The 20,354-nt window shown below is 40.1% G+C and overlaps 1 protein-coding gene across 2 annotated transcripts in view; it reads right to left on the bottom strand.

Annotated features, from left to right (window-relative positions):
• LOC124802547 (tetratricopeptide repeat protein 21B-like) overlaps positions 1-20,354 on the bottom strand; it is a 275,934-nt gene that overhangs the window by 101,363 nt on the left and 154,217 nt on the right. For both annotated transcript variants that reach the window (XM_047263411.1, XM_047263410.1), the window contains exon 11: positions 1,497-1,807. In XM_047263411.1, coding sequence (XP_047119367.1) covers positions 1,497-1,807 — 311 coding nt within the window. The remainder of the gene's footprint in view (positions 1-1,496; positions 1,808-20,354) is intronic.

A 20,354-nucleotide genomic window follows, 5' to 3' on the forward strand; every position in this document is an offset into this window, starting at 1 on the left:
CGCAACAGAAAAGAGCTAGAAACTTAAAAATTTATATTTAGATTCCTTTTGCATAATAATTTAGTAGAAACAGTATTCTGGATCTCACAAATTAAAATTATGGTTGAAATTCATGATTTTCTGGTTTTTGTCTTAAAAATTAAAGAAGCAAGATAGATTAAGTAGGCAAATAAATAAAGCTAGGATGTTTAAATTTAAGTAGAAGGGAGATCCGCTATAATCATAAAGATGTGAGAAGTTTCAACTGAATAACTATAAAACTATAGCGATAGCATATCTCCAAAGGGCAAGTTCAGAGCTCGTCTACTGCGTGTAGCTAATTAAATTAATTCTCTCGCCCAAAATATTTGACTTAGCCACGTCAGACTTTTATTATGATTACATACCTGTGTGCTGATTGCACATTTAAATTGAGAGCTTTATCGGCCATCAGCAAAGGAAGCGATGATTTATTCAATAACTTAAAATGGTGCATTACTAGCCCAGTGGCTAGTCGGGAGAGCGGATTTGATCAGGCGTTCCCTTAGCCTTCTGCACCGTGGCTTTATATATAAGAACGCTGCACGAAAAAAAAAGTCCCCAGTTCTCTCCAGACGCTGAATAGCGCATCACCTGTGCCGGGAGTCGCGTCGCGTCGGCATCATTGCTATAAACAGCCTCGGATGCCATAATAAGTTACTCGGGATATGCATAACCATGAATTCGTTTTCGAGTGAAGTGTTAATTCTGGGATGACTTTAATGATCTATCTTCAGTTTGCGTATGTCGTATTTTCACGTGCCGCCGCAGGACAGACATTCTACCATTATTTAGCGTGGCGTTTGATGAACATTATCATCAAATTATGGCAAGCATTCGCTTAAACATTTAATTTGAACAGTTATAGTTGCATCAGCGCATTAGACTCTGAACTGCTTTGGTAGTTGGAGTGTGTGGATTCTTTTTGGTCTGTGACTTTCCGAATATAGTGAACATTTTAGAGAAAATGGTTTTTGATTATGTATCCCAGACAATCTCCTAATTCCTCGGAGCTATAAGCTGTAGCTATAAATCTATTTCTCAGATGAAGTGGGCACTAGGAATTCTAATTACAGGCTTCACGTTTTGCGACTCACTTGCTGGTTGCCAATATTGTAGTTAGAGAGCCAGTGTTGAGAACGGCAAACAACAGCATTAAATAAATAATAGGAACATTTTATAAACAACTATCCCACCCGCCACCCCACAAGGACAAGGGATGAATAAATCTCTTTCTGTACTAAAGGAGACTCTTTTCTTCACATTCCATACAAGACTTATGTTTGATCTATGTTATCCATTTGAAACAGTAAATTTCTTCATTATCTTATAGTGCTTTCCTTTTTCTTAAAGTAATCAACAGTTTTTCTAGGTAGAAATTCATTACTTCCATTTTGCTTGTTACAAAAATACGTAGCCACTAGTTCTCACTACTTAAGGCTACTGGTCAAACCTTTTGTACAATAAAAGTTTCTCACCTGCATGAAAGCATCACCAAGCATTGAGAATGTTGCAGGTCCTGGTGCATGTTCTACCAAACGACGAAAACATTCAGCATAAGCCATACGATCACCACGATGCTTTAAATGTATCTCAGCCATTTGACACTGTGCTTGTCTATATGAGGATTGCCCAGGGGAAACAGATTCTAACTCATGTAATGCTGCTGCCACATCTCCTTGTGCTAGAAGTAGTTTGGCTTTCATCAGGACAATCCGACCCCTCTCAGAAGTGGCACCAAAGGACTCGGCTGCTGCTGACAATTGCTTGTTTGCTGACTGGAGATCACCTACAGAATACATACATCTTTCACTGAACACTAAGTAACTAATTTCAGTGTCATAGTTCCCTCCACTGCACATAAGAATATAGTGAGTAGCAATGGTACAAAACAGTGAGTAAAAATGGTACACCTAGAAAATATTTGTTCATGACATACCAGAGTAGAGAAACACAGACAATAGTTTGGCATTATTAGTGTCATCATGAGTATAAGAAAGGCTACCTAAGACGCTAACTGTGTGAAGAACACAAACCTTGGTGACAATGGCATAGTATATCTACAGTGGAACTACACTGGTCACTGTTTAGTTTGTAGCATGGGTCACAACATGCAGTAAGAGCAGTGGCGGATCCTGTATTAGAGCACAAGTGTACGTGAACACTCTAACTTTCAACACCTTGCAGATTTATTGGTTATTTTTCTTTGAATGTTGTTAAATGTAGCATAGATGTTGCAATCTGAAGGGATACGGCACTTAAATCTAACACGCTACTGCTTCTCCGGACTTCGTAAAACTTGGCAACAGGGTCACGAGTATACCTTCAGTTGTGCAGGTTTTAAGGAGCTTTTGCACATGTGCTACTCAACTAATTGCCTTACAGGCCAAATACATATGGATTAGATAAACAATGTGTATGGTTCACAATGCGCACAGCTAGCCCTTGCACTCAAGTAGAAATTTACGTCAGTGCCACCAGATGGTAGCACACTGCAGCAGACTTTTACCCCAGTTTGCTTGGCATAAATCCGGCTACATCATAGCACACTCCCCAGATATGCTAATTCACACTATTTTTTAGATCAGACATCAGTGCATGTCAAAGATGTACTGACAATAAACCTATTTTGTTTTGGAGGGTTCTGAATGAGATACAATACATTAAGTTTTGAATTTTATCATACAGTAATACATTTGAGATGCTGAAAAACATAAGGGCCTAAAGCACATCAGTGTCAATTATGAGATTGTAGCATTTATTCATGTTTTTTTTTAATCTGTTGATCTTATGACAAGTCAGGTTTATTTGCGCTGTAGGCCCACATTGTATCTGTGAAAATTCATGAAAAGCTGTATCACTGGTTTCTCTTACATTCACTTAAAAGTTGGATTGACAGAGGTGTGCTTTAGGCCCTTATAGATCTCAGCACCTCATTTGTATACTGGCCAAGTGACCATGTTGGTAAACATTACTACCTGAGTTTAATCATTTCCACCAACGGCATTTTGTATTTGGAATTGGTTGATTACTGTGTGGAAATCAGCTTTCGTGTTCAGTGTAAACATAAACTATGCTGAATCTATTTTAAACACTAACAGAAAAGTAAAGCTGTGAGGATGGATCATGAGTTGTGCTTGGGTAGATCAGTCGGTAGAGCGAATGCCTGCAAAAGGTGCAGGTCTCGAGTGTGCTTCTCTGTCTGGTACACAGCTTTCATCTGCCAGGAAGTTTCGTATCAGCACACTCTCTGCTGCAGAGTGAAAATCTCTTTCTGGAAACAGAAAAGTAAATTACCAGGAAGAGTTAACCACTAAAGGACTAAGGTCTCCAAGAACAGGTCCTTTGATTGAGAGAGTGACAAAATCAATTAAGTGTGACAGGTAAACATTCTCGAGTAAGTACAATCTAACTTCTGCACCATTTCAATGCAGTAATGTGTTCATTGTAAATAAGTATTATAGTAGTTGTATTACATGTTTATTACCTTGTATATAAATAAATAAAGCTTTTTATTTTAAATTCAGTGCATTAGTATTTGTAAAATGACTCTTTCATTAAAAAATGACGATCGTTCCACTTGGGACCTGTGGAATGGTACATTAGCTTATTTGTTATAGTTGTAAATATTTGTCATGTATTGTTATTTTCCTGACATGTTCCACATCCTGGAGGACCTCCTCACTACGGATCAATTGGAATGAAAGTAAATCTAATCTGATTTTCAGCCCGGAAGTAAATCCAAGAACTAACACATCAGTTAGGGATTTTTTACACTTGAGCTGCAGAAGCTTGCACATTATTTCATTATTGCCCTTAACTGTACTTAATTACATACAAAACAACAAAATTCCACAAAAACAATTCTTTCTGTTGTCAGATCAGATATGTATTTTATTACTATTACTATTATTATTATTATTATTTCTTTCTTTTCTCAGACGTTATGTCTGGTCAAAAATGGAAAGTGACGCGGACCTTGATCAAGCGTGGCTTCCTTTTAACTGTACAGTATATGTTACATTGCATTTAGGAACTTTTGGGTAATTGAACATGTATCAATAATTACGGATTTCTGTAGTTGTATATATAAGTTTGGATGTAGCTGTATGGCATTGATGTACTGGTGGATATTGTGTGGTATGACTCCTGTAGTTGATAGTATAATTGGTATAATGTCAACTTTATCCTGATGCCACATGTCCTTGACTTCCTCCGCCAGTTGGATGTATTTTTCAATTTTTTCTCCCGTTTTCTTTTGTATATTTGTTGTATTGGGTATTGATATTTCGATTAGTTGTGTTAATTTCTTCTTTTTATTGGTGAGTATGATGTCAGGTTTGTTATGTGGTGTTTCATCTGTTATAATGGTTCTGTTCCAGTATAATTTGTATTCACCATTCTCCAGTATATTTTGTGGTGCATACTTGTATGTGGGAACATGTTGTTTTATAAGTTTATGTTGTAAGGCAAGCTGTTGATGTATTATTTTTGCTACATTGTCATGTCTTCTGGGGTATTCTGTATTTGCTAGTATTTTACATCCGCTTGTGATGTGATCTACTGTTTCTATTTGTTGTTTGCAAAGTCTGCATTTATCTGTTGTGGTATTGGGATCTTTAATAACATGCTTGCTGTAATATCTGGTGTTTATTGTTTGATCCTGTATTGCAATCATGAATCCTTCTGTCTCACTGTATATATTGCCTTTTCTTAGCCATGTGTTGGATGCGTCTTGATCGATGTGTGGCTCTGTTAGATGATACGGGTGCTTGCCATGTACTGTTTTCTTTTTCCAATTTACTTTCTTCGTATCTGTTGATGTTATGTGATCTAAAGGGTTGTAGAATTGGTTATGAAATTGCAGTGGTGTAGCCGATGTATTTATATGAGTGATTGCTTTGCGTATTTTGCTAGTTTCTGCTCGTTCTAGAAAGAATTTTCTTAAATTGTCTACCTGTCCATAATGTAGGTTTTTTATGTCGATAAATCCCCTTCCTCCTTCCTTTCTGCTTAATGTGAATCTTTCTGTTGCTGAATGTATGGGATGTATTCTATATTTGTGGCATTGTGATCGTGTAAGTGTATTGAGTGCTTCTAGGTCTGTGCTACTCCATTTCACTATTCCAAATGAGTAGGTCAATATTGGTATAGCATAAGTATTTATAGCTTTTGTCTTGTTTCTTGTTGTCAATTCTGTTTTCAGTATTTTTGTTAGTCTTTGTCTATATTTTACTTTTAGTTCTTCTTTAATATTTGTATTATCTATTCCTATTCTTTGTCTGTATCCTAGATATTTAAAGGCATCTGTTTTTTTCCATCGCTTGTATGCAGTCGCTGTGGTTATCCAATATGTAATCTTCTTGTTTAGTGTGTTTTCCCTTGACTATGCTATTTTTCTTACATTTGTCTGATCCAAAAGCCATATTTATATCATTGCTGAATACTTCTGTTACCTTTAGTAATTGGTTGAGTTGTTGATTTGTTGCTGCCAGTAGTTTTAGATCATCCATGTATAGCAAATGTGTTATTTTGTGTGGTTATGTTCCAGTAATATTGTTTCCGTAATTTGTATTATTTAGCATGTTGGATAGTGGGTTCAGAGCAAGGCAGAACCAGAAAGGACTTAATGAGTCTCCTTGGTATATTCCACGCTTAATCTGAATTGGCTGTGATGTGATATTATTTGATTTTGTTTGGATATTAAGTGTGGTTTTCCAATTTTTCATTACTATGTATAGGAACTGTATCAATTTAGGATCTACTTTGTATATTTCCAATATTTGTAGTAACCATGAGTGGGGTACACTATCAAAAGCTTTTTGGTAATCAATGTAAGTGTAGTGTAGTGACCTTTGTTTAGTTTTAGCTTGATATGTCACCTCTGCATCTATTATCAGTTGCTCTATACATCCTTGTGCTCCTTTGCAACAGCATTTTTGTTCTTCATTTATAATTTTGTTCTGTGTTGTAAGTGTCATTAATTTCTGTGTAATGACTGAAGTTAATATTTTGTATATTGTTGGTAGGCATGTTATGGGGCGATATTTAGCTGGGTTTGCTGTGTCTGCTTGATCTTTAGGTTTCAGATAAGTTATTCCGTGTGTAAGTGTATCTGGGAATGTGTATGGGTCTTCAATGTAACTGTTAAATAATTTATATTTAAAAACAAAGATGATGTGACTTACCATACGAAAGCGCTGGCAGGTCGATAGAAACACAAACAAACACATACACACACACAAAATTCTAGCTTTCGCAACCAATGGTTGCTTTGTCAGGAAAGAGAGAAGGAGAGGGAAAGACGAAAGGATGTGGGTTTTAAGGGAGAGGGTAAGGAGTCATTCCAATCCCGGGAGCGGAAAGACTTACCTTAGGGGGAAAAAAGGGACAGGTATACACTCGCACACACACACATATCCATCCGCACATACACAGACACAAGCAGACATTTGTAAAGGCAAAGAGTTTGGGCAGAGATGTCAGTCAAGGTGGAAGTACAGAGGCAAAGATGTTGTTGAAAGACAGGTGAGGTATGAGCGGCGGCAACTTGAAATTAGCGGAGGTTGAGGCCTGGCGGATAACGAGAAGAGAGGATATACTGAAGGGCAAGTTCCCATCTCCGGAGTTCTGACAGGTTGGTGTTGGTGGGAAGTATCCAGATAACCCGGACGGTGTAACACTGTGCCAAGATGTGCTGGCCGTGCACCAAGGCATGTTTAGCCACAGGGTGATCCTCATTACCAACAAACACTGTCTGCTTGTGTCCATTCATGCGAATGGACAGTTTGTTGCTGGTCATTCTCACATAGAAAGCTTCACAGTGTAGGCAGGTCAGTTGGTAAATCACGTGGGTGCTTTCACACGTGGCTCTGCCATTGATCGTGTACACCTTCCGGGTTACAGGACTGGAGTAGGTGGTGGTGGGAGGGTGCATTGGACAGGTTTTACACTGGGGGTGGTTACAAGGGTAGGAGTGAGAGGGTAAGGAAGGTGGTTTGGGGATTTCGTAGGGATGAACTAAGAGGTTACGAAGGTTAGGTGGACGGCGGAAAGACACTCTTGGTGGAGTGGGGAGGATTTCATCATGGATGGATCTTATTTCAGGGCAGGATTTGAGGAAGTCGTATCCCTGCTGGAGAGCCACATTCAGAGTCTGATCCAGTCCCGGAAAGTATCCTGTCACAAGTGGGGCACTTTTGTGGTTCTTCTGTGGGAGGTTCTGGGTTTGAGGGGATGAGGAAGTGGCTCTGGTTATTTGCTTCTGTACCAGGTCGGGAGGGTAGTTGCAGGATGTGAAAGCTGTTTTCAGGTTGTTGTTGTAATGGTTCGGGGATTCCGGACTGGAGTAGACTCATTTGCCACGAAGTCCTAGGCTGTAGGGAAGGGACCGTTTGATGTGGAATGGGTGGCAGCTGTCATAATGGAGGTACTGTTGCTTGTTGGTGGGTTTGATGTGGACGGACGTGTGAAGCTGGCCATTGGACAGATGGAGGTCAACGTCAAGGAAAGTAGCATGGGATTTGGAGTAGGACCAGGTGAATCTGATGGAACCAAAGGAGTTGAGGTTGGAGAGGAAATTCTGGAGTTCTTCTTCACTGTGAGTCCAGATCATGAAGATGTCATCAATAAATCTGTACCAAACTTTGGGCTGGCATGCCTGAGTAACCAAGAAGGCTTCCTCTAAGCGACCCATGAATAGGTTGGCGTACGAGGGGGCCATCCTGGTACCCATAGCTGTTCCCTTTAATTGTTGGTATGTCTGGCCTTCAAAAGTGAAGAAGTTGTGGGTCAGGATGAAGCTGGCTACGGTAATGAGGAAAGAGGTTTTAGGTAGGGTGGCAGGTGATCGGCGTGAAAGGAAGTGCTCCATTGCAGTGAGGCCCTGGACGTGCGGAATTTGTATATTTGTTGTATTGGGTATGGATATTTCGATTAGTTGTGTTAATTTCTTCTTTTTATTGGTGAGTATGATGTCAGGTTTGTTATGTGGTGTTGTTTTTTCTGTTATAATGGTTCTGTTCCAGTATAATTTGTATTCATCGTTCTCCAGTACATTTTGTGGTGCATACTTGTATGTGGGAACATGTTGTTTTATAAGTTTATGTTGTAAGGCAAGCTGTTGATGTATTATTTTTGCTACATTGTCTTGTCTTCTGGGGTATTCTGTATTTGCTAGTATTGTACATCCGCTTGTGATGTGATCTACTGTTTCTATTTGTTGTTTGCAAAGTCTGCATTTAATTATTATTATTATTACTATCACTATTATTATTGGCAGTGGCTGTAGTTTCTGAAGTTGTTGATAAGTATAAACGTTATACAGCAGATGCTATTAATTTCACACTCTCTAATTTATCTGAATCTAAAAATATGTGAACACCCAGAATGTATATTCATCAGCTGCCACTGATTAGGAGTATTTAAGAATATTCTGGCCAGAAGGTAGTAGTTTGAGTAAAAGTTAATTGACCCCTAAATAATTTACATAATAATAATAATCAGCTTAATGGCACTAAATATGACTGAGTACACTGCAGTTCCCAAACAAAAATCATGTACAAGAACTAGAACAGGCAAATACAGTATGTAATCTTCATAATTCTGAAGCAGAATCGTTAATACCACCTAGCTATGAAACAAGTTTATTGCTCCTGCCTGTTAATGTACATTCCTCCAATACTGATGGAAAAGTTAAACTGTACTGTGCTTGTGGTAAATGAACACTGGCTGTCATATGGAAAATTAGAATAAGTACAAATAGCAATGAATTAGTAACAGGCTATTGTAGAACAAATATGAAATATGGTGGCATTTCGGCCTACATTAAAATACACTAAACAATGGAAAGTCCAAGTCGGAATGTCAGCAGTATTATGAAAATGGTAGATTGCTACTCACCATAAAGATGACATGTTGAGATGCACACACACACAACAAAAAGACTGTTAGAGATTAAGTTTTTGGCCAAAGCCTTCTTCAGAAAAGAAAACACATGCACTGTTCCAAGAAAACACATGCACAGTTGCACAAGCAAGCACACCTCATAGACACATAAACAAAGCAGACGGAGATAGCGGTCATGTGTGCTAGCTTGTGTGAATGTGTACATGTTTTCTTTTCTGTCAAAGGCTTTGGCCAAAAGCTCATTGCAGTCTTTTCATCGTACCTATCTCCAATTCAATGTGTCATCACTATGATGAGTAGCACTGCACCCTTTTCATAACAGTGTTCAAAAAAATTATGAAATTACACATGTAATTGACCTTTGTACAGAATCTAATTTTGGGGCTGCAGCTGCACTATTTCCAAGACCAGAAATTATAGCTTCTCTGTGTATCAACCCTCCCAATCACAATATGGATTTGTTCATAGAAAATCTTCCCCAGAAAAAAACTTGCAGAGAGATAATATTTGCTGACATTAATATTGATATCAGTTTTACAGGGTTTATACTACATTTTTATACTGTATAAATGACAAGACTGAAAGGCTGGCAGCATGCCTGCATATTATTTCCTATAATTTTCAATTTAGCGAAATACAATCTGGTACAATTAAACTAAGTCTTTCTGACCATTTCTACAGATAACAATACAGATATCTGTCATGGAAGGGTGATCAGATCCATTAATGAACAGAAGCTAAACAAACTACGATCTAGATTACGCTTAATAGAATGGAATGAGCTAACTATACATTATATGGAAGCTAATAAGTCAACCACAATATGTTTATGGTGTGCTAACTGAAGTCTTTCAAAAAATATGCCCTGAACATTGTAAGAAATATTCCAAGGAAAACACCGTTTCTAACAAAGTTTAAAATATTTGTAGATACCACAACTAAATCCTCCTGTCTTGTGATAGGCCACATTACAGTATAAAAGACAAGGAAAAGTAAATGATTATGAGAAATGCACTGCAAATCTGTAATCACAACAGCAAAAAGCAAGGACAATGCTGGATACATTCTATTTTTAAATAATTATACACATCATGGGGAGTCATTACAACAGAATTAAATTATTGAAAGAGAGATTACAGTATTCCAGTTCCTCCCAACACATTAAATGCAAGCTTTGCCAATTGTAACTTAGAAACCAACAATGAGAATGATGTGAGCAAGGAACGAGCACTAGAGCCACCATTACACAATAAATCAACTGACGGTTTTAAAGGAAGTCACGGAAGAGTAAATGCCCTGCCGCCATTGGATAAGCAGCAGCCAGCAGCAAGTCACACTCTTAGCTCACTTATATGTTTTATAGTTTAATTCTTAATTTCTTGTGTGTTTTTGGGTACTTGCATAGTTTAATTCACAAATTTCAGGCATATTATAGTATTTGAGAGCTGTAGGATCGTGTTTTAGTACCTATATAATGTAAATTTGTGTAGTCATCAGTTGTCTGTCTGTTTCGAACAGCTTGTGAGATAAAAGAGAGGAAAAAAAATTGTTAGGGATAGATACGGACTGCGCCTGTTGTGTATGGATTCAGGGGGAATTGGCCACCATCCCTACAGAGCTGGAAGCTGTGTTGGCCGTGGTCGACAGGCTCCAGGCTTTTGCCCTGGGCCGCGGTGACGTTGGGACATTCAAGGCGAACACTTTGGCGCCTCTGGAACCTGTAGCATCACCTGGGATCTCTGATGCCACTGCACCCTCGGATTCGGACATTTACCTGACGGCGAACCGGGCAGAAGGCGAAAGTTGGTGCTGGCTGAAAGGCTGTACCCTTACACCTCCGTAACAGGTTTGAGGTACTGCCCATTGCTGAGAGTACTTCTGAGCCAGCGCAGACAGTCTCGGCTGTTGTGGCAGTGGCTGGTCTTCCTGAGAGGTCCAGACAAGTGCAGAGGGTGGTATTGCTTGTCATTGGGAGCTCCAATGTTAGGTGGGTGATGGAGCCCCTTAGGGATATGGCAGCTAAGGATGGGAAGAAAGCCAATGTGCACTCCGTGTGCATACCAGAGGGAGTCATCCAAGATGTGGAAAGGGTCCCTCCGGATGCCATGAATGGTACAGGGTGCAGCCAACTGCGATGGTGGCTCATGTTGGCACTAATGACGCATGTTGCTATGGATCAGAAGAGATTCTCTCTGGTTTCCGGCAGCTGTCAGAGTTGGTGAAAACTGCCAGTCTTGCTAGCGAGATGAAGGCAGAGCTCGCCATCTGCAGCATCGTTGACAGGACTGATTGCAGACCTTTGGTACAGAGCTGAGTGGACAGTCTGAATCAGAGGCTCAGACGGTTCTGCAACCGTGTAGGTTGCAGATTCCTTGACTTGCGCCATGGGGTGGTGGTGATATGGGTTCTGCCAAATAGGTCAGGTGTCCACTACACACAGGAGGTGGCTACACAGAGAGCAGGGGCTGTGTGGTGTGGACTGGGCAGTTTTATAGGTTAGACAGTCTTGGGAAAGATCAAAAATGGCTCCAGTCTCAAAGGGTACAGGGCAAAGAAACGCTGAGAATTGAACAAGCAACAGTCGGTATTGTAGTTGTAAATTGTAGTAGCTGTGTTGAAAAAGTACCAGAGCTTCAAGCGGTGATAGAAAACACTGAAGGTGAAATCGTTATAGGAACAGAAAGCTGGCTAAAGCCGGAGATAAAGTATGACGAAATTTTTACAGAGGCGCAAACCGTTTTCGAAAGGTGGTGGTGTGTTTGTGTCTGTTGGTAGTAGTTTATCTTGTAGTGAAGTTGAAATAGATAGTTCCTGAGAATTACAATGGGTAGAGGTTATACTTAACAGCGGGACCAAAATAATAATTGGCTCCTTCTACCGACCCCCACGACTCAGATGATATAATAGCTGAACAGTTCAAAGAAAACTTGAATCTCATTACAAATAAGTACCCCACTCATACAGTTATAATTGGTGGAGACATCAATATACCCTCGATTTGTTGGCAAAAATACATATTCAAAGCCGATGGTAGACAGAAAACAAATGGTTCAAATGGCTCTGAGCACTATGGGACTTAACTTCTGAGGTCATCAGTCGCCTAGAACTTAGAACTACTTAAACCTAACTAACATAAGGACATCACACACATCCATCCCGAGGCAGGATTCGAACCTGCGACCGTGGCAGTCGCGCGCTTCCAGACTGTAGCGCCTAGAACTGCTCGGCCACTCCGGCCGGCACTGAGAAAACATCTTCCGAAATTGTACTAAATGCTTTCTCTGAGAATTACTTTGAACAATTAGTTCATGAGCCCACACGAATTGTAAATGGTTGCGAAAACACACTTGACCTCTTAGCCACAAATAATCTTGATCTAATAGAGAGCGTCATGACAGATACAGAGATTAGTGAACACAAGGTCATTGTAGCGAGGCTCAAAACCATATCAACGAAAACCACTACAAATAAACACAAAATATATCTATTTAAAACAGTCACAAAACACAGTCAGCCAATGAACAGAGAACGACGTTGCCAGAGCTCGACTGCAGTGCAGAGCAGTGAGCATAGACGAGTGTCTTCTGTTTTAGAAACATTCAGTCATAAATAAAGTAATTGAACAAAAGCAATGTCTTGATAGCAGACTTTCTTTTATTGAAAGTTTGGAAAAAGTATTCTTTATACCAATTGCTTCATATTCTATTAATTAATTAAACCGAACAAGCAGTAAGCCTCCTAATTCAGGTGATAGCAAGGAAAGGTGTTTTTATCATTCTCACGAACCACTTTTTCGCAATAAAGAACAGCGGTAATTGTTTATTTTCTATAGTACTTCGACGAAACATGAGTAATTCATAGTCATACCAACAGTGTTTGTCGGTATTTTGTGTGATATTTTAGAGTCCTCCAGGTGTTCTGTTTAATGAAGAGCCGCGTTAGTGTAATGTGTAAGGTGTTTCGCTGCTAAGCAAAAGGGTCTGAGTTCAAACCTTCTTCAGTACGTAATATTTTCTTTATTTAAAAACAATATCAAAGTGTCTTATTCATGAATTTTATTCATTTGAATGTAATTTTTTTGAAATTTCTAGTGCTTTGTCTCTTCATTATAATCATAATAGGTTTTCGGTTTTTCTAATTTTGTCCTTTAATATTTCTTTTCACAGCAATTAAAAACAATGAAAAGGCACACATACAATATTCATGTTATCTTCTCTTCCGCAGTCGCTGTTTTACTATTCATATTGAGATATTTGCTTTTGCGACAGAATTAAAAGTATTATTTAGAGCAGAATTTCGGCTCGTACGTTGCCGAGCTACTTGATTGTCTGACGCAATTCTTTGCTTCGCTGCTTTGGCAACATCATCATATTCAATGTTTTTGTTGACTGATCTATGTTTTGGCAAGTATTTGCTGTCTGTTGTGACAAACACAAATCGTTTGCGCACTGCGCCTCACTGACAATATATTTTAGTTTCTATGTTTTATTACGTCCGCAATTCAGTTTTGTGTACTTCGCCAACTTTGTTTTAATCAGAACTTTTTAGAAAAACGCATAATGACTCTGGTATAAATAAGACATTTATTACAGTCGCAAAAGACGGAATATTTCTCAATATTACATACAACACCTATCTGGTACTGAAATGGTATATTGTTACACAGTAAATTTTATATGAAATTTAGGTATCTTGCCCACATTTCATTCCCAACATTGAGGCAACTAAAATCGACCATACGGAAAGTATACGCTATGGACTTTTACCTCTGCCAACTCTTCAAAATTTCATGCAATGGTTTACTACATTCAATGCTGCACAATAACTGCATTGAACTTCGAAACAAAATTAAGTCATTTACGGGGGGAAGGTATCAGTCAATAAGATGTGTAAAAATCAAATTTTTGGGCCAAATAGTTTTTGTGGAATCGAATGAAAGGTGTGTCAAAGCGGTCGGAACACCATGTGTCTGCACAGGCGAGCAGTGCAGTGATGACAAAATTGCGCACAGCGCGGAATGTGGGGAGCACGTCTCTGTAGCAGCGAAAGGGTTAATGTGGCCGTGGTGGCTTTACTTCATGAACTGCGCGCTCCCCCCTAAACGTAAGTTTGCGAACTATACTATACTATGGTGCTGCTTCTCTTGGTGCGTGTGTCATTTGTAACTGGCAACGCAGCAATCTCCCGCGTCTGGGCAGGCATGCGCGAGCCGCCAAGATAAAAGAATTGAACTATAGAGAGTTCCAAATTGTAGCATATAGGCTCCAAATTGTAGCATATGCCATGGTGTTGTGTAACTTAACTATGTCAGCGCATGAGAGACCCTAAGAAAACTGAAAGCACAAGTTTGAATTGTTCATCCACACATCGAGACATTGAATTTCAGACCTACAAACCATCTCACACTGATGATCTTGGGTACCTGATGTCAAAACCACCATTATTACCACCAGTATCTGAAAAGATTGCTTCGTATTCTTCTACATATTATGATATGGAATAGCATAGAACCACACAGAGTGTTTTACTTGTGCAACCTGCTATTTTTACGACGCACAGCTACACATAAATGTATCGCGGCCACACAGTGCCCCTTCCCTCCTCCTGCCCCCGAAAGTGCAAAGCATCTGGGATGCCTTGGTATTTGAGCTTGATCTGTGAACTGACTCTTGTATGGGTTGGATGCGGCTTTGACTGTCAGCTGTTGTGCCAGTATGTCCATCAACTGTGGAGAGTGTTCTGCTGGCATTTGAGAAGCGTGACTCATCTGCTCTGGAATTATTGTGGTTTGACATGTGGGTGAGGTGTGGGAGTGAAGATGAAGACTATAAGCCATCCAAGTGGAAAATAACTCTCAACTTTAATATCTCCTTGAAGAACATCTTCATATTTGTCAGCCTTTTGGGTGCAATTCTGTGTGCGCACAGTGAGACAGCCTGTCCTGGTGTGAGGCAGATGTAGTGTACCATACACTCAGCTGACAAAAGTCATGGGATAGCAATACATTTGTGTACAGATGGTGGTAGTATCAGATACAAAATGTATACAAGGGCAGTGAATTGGTAGAGCTGTCATTTGTACTCAGGTAATTCATGTGGAAAGGTTTACGACATGATTATGTCCACACAATAGGAATTAACAGACTCTGAATGTGCAATGGTAGTTGGAGCTAGCCACTTGGGACATTCTATTTCAGAAATCGTCATGGAAATCAATGTTCCAAGATTCACAGTGTCACGAGTGTGCCGAGAGTACAAAATTTTAGGACAATCCAGTGGCGGACAGCCTTCACTCAACAACCAAGAGCAGCAGCGCTTGTTTAGAATTGTCAGTGCTAACAGACAAGTAACACTGCGTGAAATATCTGCATAAATGAATGTGGGACACAAAATGAATGTATCCATTAGAAATGTGCCATGAGATTTGGTGTTAATGGGCTATGGAAGCAGACGATCGATGTGAGTGCCTCTACTAACACCACGAAATTGCCTGCAGCGCTTTTTCTGGGCTCATGACATATGTCAGTTGGACACTAAACACCTGGAAAACCATGGTCTGGTCAGATGAGACCCGATTTCAATTGATATGGCTCGTGTGTGAGGTGCAGACCTCATGAAGCCAAGGACCCAAGTTGACAACAAGGCACTGTGCAAGATAGTGATGACTCCATAATGATGTGCGCTGTGTTTCCATGGAGTAGACTGAGTCCTTTGGTCCAGCTGAACCGATACTGACTGTAAAAAGTTATGTTCAACTACTTGGAGACCATCTGCAGCCACTTGTGAGCTCCATGTTCCCAAACAGCAGAGGAATTTTTATGGATGACAATGCACCATGTCACCAGGCCACAGGTGGTCATGATTGGTTCGAAGAACATTTCGGGCAATTTGAATGAATGGTTTGGCAACCCAGATCGTCCAACATGAACCCCCGTCAATTTTTTATTGGGACATAATCGAGAGGTCAGTTTATGCACAAAATCCTGCACCAGCAACGCTTTCGTAATCAGAGACACCTATAGAGATAACATGGCTAAATATTTCTGTGGCGGAATTCCAACGGCCTGTCGAGTCTGTACCACATTGAGCTGCTACACTACGCCAGGTAAAAAGACGTCCGACATAATATTAGGAGGCATCTCATGACTTTAGTCACCTCAGTGTACTGTATTTCATCTTACTGCAGTGAACCTGCTCTTGTGGCACATTTGTTAATTCTCCTACATGTTCGTATGAAGGTTTCCATGTTCCTTCAAGGGTAACGTGTTTTGAGTTCCCTGTAGAACAATGTAAGTCAGATGATCTTTAGTCACTGACACTGCACTGTTATCCACTAAGCTTAACAATCACACTCCCTGTAAGTCAACTGCTAGTGCAAAATGTGTTAGCAAGTCAATGCCTAGAAGTCGATGCCTAATATAGGTTCTGAGACATCAGCAATCACAAAGGACTACATGAACTGATTTGAGAAACCCTCACTGATGGTGCATACTTCATGTCCATAAGTGTTGACTGATGATTTATCAACTGCCTTTAAACATAGACAAACATCTTGCTTGTGGTAAGGTGCTTGGTTAACAGGGAACATTCTGGTATCCAAGCATTGTGCCAGTATGTTTGTCTGATATATACAGAGGTTTCAAATTGGTAGAATATGCACACAGAGGTGGCTGTTATTAAGGCATGCAGACGTCACACTGTTCTGTAGACACCTCGATCCCTTAAGTAAGCGCAAAGTGATTTGCATATTGTAGCACCTCTGCCGATGTTTGTGATACTAGCACACTTTGTATGAGTCCTTCCACTGATGTTGTGTATCATGTGGTGGTAACGCTGGTTGGAACTGATCTCGATTACTGGCACCTTATTGTCAGCATTGTGGCTCTTAAGCTCCTGATCTTGTCTGAAACACTCGATGGGCATTGTGGCCACACGGTTCAGAGTTGTAGTTTCAGTTGTCTTCATTCCGATAGTTCTGATGGTGCCACTGCAACTGTTGCAATCGACTCCAGCCTGTAGTACTTTATAGAGTGATCCCTAATCATATATCACAAACACTGTCCACCCTTCAGCCAGAAGTTGCTGCTGCCAATCACGTAACAGCAAACTGTCAACCACTGCTGAGTCGTCTATTAAGTTGCGCAGGTGTTCCAATGGTATGATGTCACCCAGCTTCTTCTGGTATAGTACTTGCCTGACTCTGAGGTCAATAGATTTTGTGCAGCACGAGATTAGGTTCTTTCAGCTTGCAGTACGCTCCGTGTGACAGTGGGTTTACTGCTATGTCCAATATTAATGTATTAGCTTGCTGGTCTAAGCCGTTTATCACCAGTACGAATTGTTCACGATCGTTTGCCACGTTCTGTTGTCAGACTACGTTTTCCATCACGGCACACTGTGTGCGTGGTTGAGAGCGGGTGAATGGCAGTGCCCGGCAATTGGAAATGCTGTGGGGGGTGAACTGCTGAAACTGGTGTATAGATGCCTTGTTGCTTCAAACTGTTCTTGCTGCTCCACTATGGCATTCACTGTTACACCCAGTCATGATGCAGGTGTTAATATTTGAGCCTGGAGATATTTTAAATCTCGCTTAACATTGTCCTGCACCGCAGCAGTTGTGAGGCTAATTGAGGAACTACTTGACTGAGAAGTAGCGGCTCTGCTCACAAAAGCTGACAATAGCTGGGAGAACAGTATGCTGACCATGTGTCCCTCCATACCCGCATCCATGTGACGCCTAATGCCTGAGGTGACACAGCAGCCAGGCGGTACCATTGAGCCTTCTGAAACCTGTTCGGGCACAGTTAGTTAGTCAGCGAACAAGGGAAGACTGCAAAAACTCAAGGAAATCAAGAAGACTATGATTCCAAACCAGACCAAGACACAGAGGGAAGGAGAACATCAATGGATGATTGTGATGAAATGGACCTGAGAGAGCACAAGAAGCAGAAGTAAACCATCAGAAACAAAATTGACTCAGAAACAGTACACCCAGGAAAAAGGAGAAAACAGACAAGTCAACATAAACTCACCACAGGATCCAAGAAAGTACACTATGAGCTGAAAGCAGCAGACAAGATGGCCTGGTTCTACACAGTAAGACTAAAACAAAACACCCACCACACAAACAGCGTAAGAAAACTCCTAGACAAGACTGGTATTGAGGGTAATATAGAATATGAAGCAAAACGTAGCAAGCAAAATATAGAATAGAGCAAAACAAAGATAACATCGAAAGAGTAGGAGAATTAATACAGGAATGAAAACCAGAGGAAATCCTGAAAAATCCACATAAGTATTGGACAGAAGCACGAAAATCGAAAGAAGAAGGCGAGTGCAAAAATTATTTGGCCAATGATGCACGAGCGAAAAGAAAGAAACCCTACAGATGCTAGACATGGCAAAGACACACAGACTACAGAAAGATTTAACAGCATATGCAGAAAAAGGAGGAAATGCAAACCTACAATTGAAAGGAAAACAATAGAGTATATCAATTGAGAGGCAAGAAACGCAGCAATGGATGCAAAAATCAGACACATTCATAGCAATGAAGAAGAAAGTCTCACTCACAACAAGACAAATTCACACAAAGAAATGGGAAACATATTACTCAGTAATACCAAATAAACATTAAAAAAAGACATGTACATAAAATGGAAGCAACAGAGACTACACACAACTGTGAATTAATAACAACTACGACTTGCAATAAAAGAAGAAAAACAAGAAAGTGGTTGATCAAGACAACATATGTATGGAACACGTCAGTGACTCCCTCAACAGGGAGAAACTATGGAAGGGTGTAATGAATAAAGGCCTACGGACAGGAAAAATGTGGGGAAACATCGACCATAAACATTCTGTACAAAGTGATAATGACGTTGGTTTGTGGGACACTCAACATTGTGGTAATCAGCACTTGTACAAGTTCCAATCTTTCCATTTCCAGTCTCGCCACTACCCAAATGATGACAAGATGATGATGAGGACAATACAAACACCCAGTCCCCAGGCAGAGAAAATCCCGACCCAGCCAGGAATTGAACCCAGGACCACGTGATCCAGAGGCAGCAACACTAGCCACTAGACCATGAGCTGTGGACTCTGTACAAAGCGAAGGGGGACAAAGCATTCCTGAAGTTGTTCAAAGGAGTGGCATTAGAAAATACTTTCTTCAAAATATTCATTAAATACTCAACAAAAGACTACTCAAAGCATTTGAGGGGCACATTCTGGATTGTCAATTGGGTTTTATGAAGGGCAGTAACATGGTACATCAGTGAAATATTTAACAAAACAGACAGAAGACACATGGAGACACCAGAGCAGAAAGTACTACTCAGACTTTGCAGATGTCAGGAAAGCATTCGAATCTGTAAATAGAGGAAACCTAATACAGAAACTGAAAAGAATGATCCGAGATGGAAAACAACTAGTGGAACAATCAAGACATGCCTTCAACGAAATCTGATCCAAATAAACAATTATGTTGAAGTTCCAGAGAAAATTATACAGATGAATGGACTTCTCCAAGTAGAACCTATGAGTTCACTGTTCAACATCTACACAGCAGATGTGACAAACATAGCAGAGGAAGATACAGAAGCAAAAATGATTTGGTATGCAGATGACATAGTGAAAGGAACTGTGGTAAGGAAGGAGGTACAGAAGACACTACAAGGACTAGACACTTGGGCAAAAGAAAGTAACCTAACGTAAACAAAGAGACAGTTCAAATGATATTCAGGAAGGGAGGAAAAACGTCACCCAAAGACAAAATAACTCTACACAATGAACCGCTGTAAATAGTGAGGAAATATAAATAACGTGGAAATCATTACAGACAGCACTAGCATCTTTTGGTATGCATAATCAGGAAAAAGCAGCAGCAGCCATTGAAGCCTCATACAATATCCCGAACATAACTAATCTATCAACAAGCACGACTATGTCGCTATTCAAAGTGGCAGTGTCACCGGTCATTATGTATGGAACAGAGATTGTACAGAAAGAACATAAGATCAACAATATGAAAATCATAGAAAAAATCAACACGATGGTCCTGAAATAGATACTAGGAGTGGTAAAAACAATGAGAGCATTAGATAACAACACTTGCCATCTTCCACAAGACCATATAAGGAACTGATTAACATCATGGACCAGAAGGATGAGAAGACAGAACTAGAGCTCTAAAACACACCAGCCACGATGAAGACAGCAGGACTAGAGAATATAGGAATCAGGCACATGTAACAACAAGACTCGCAGTTCACAGGTTTCTTCATACAATATGTGTCAACAATAGATTCCACAAACTAGAGCACTACAAATATGTACCCCATCCATGTGATGTTCAGGCAGATACAGTGTGCAAGAGAGAGTGTGAATACATTTTGCATACTTTGACAGAAGTTGCCAAAGATT

The sequence above is a fragment of the Schistocerca piceifrons genome, chromosome 6 (assembly GCF_021461385.2).
Source record: "Schistocerca piceifrons isolate TAMUIC-IGC-003096 chromosome 6, iqSchPice1.1, whole genome shotgun sequence".
Lineage (NCBI taxonomy): Eukaryota > Metazoa > Arthropoda > Insecta > Orthoptera > Acrididae > Schistocerca > Schistocerca piceifrons.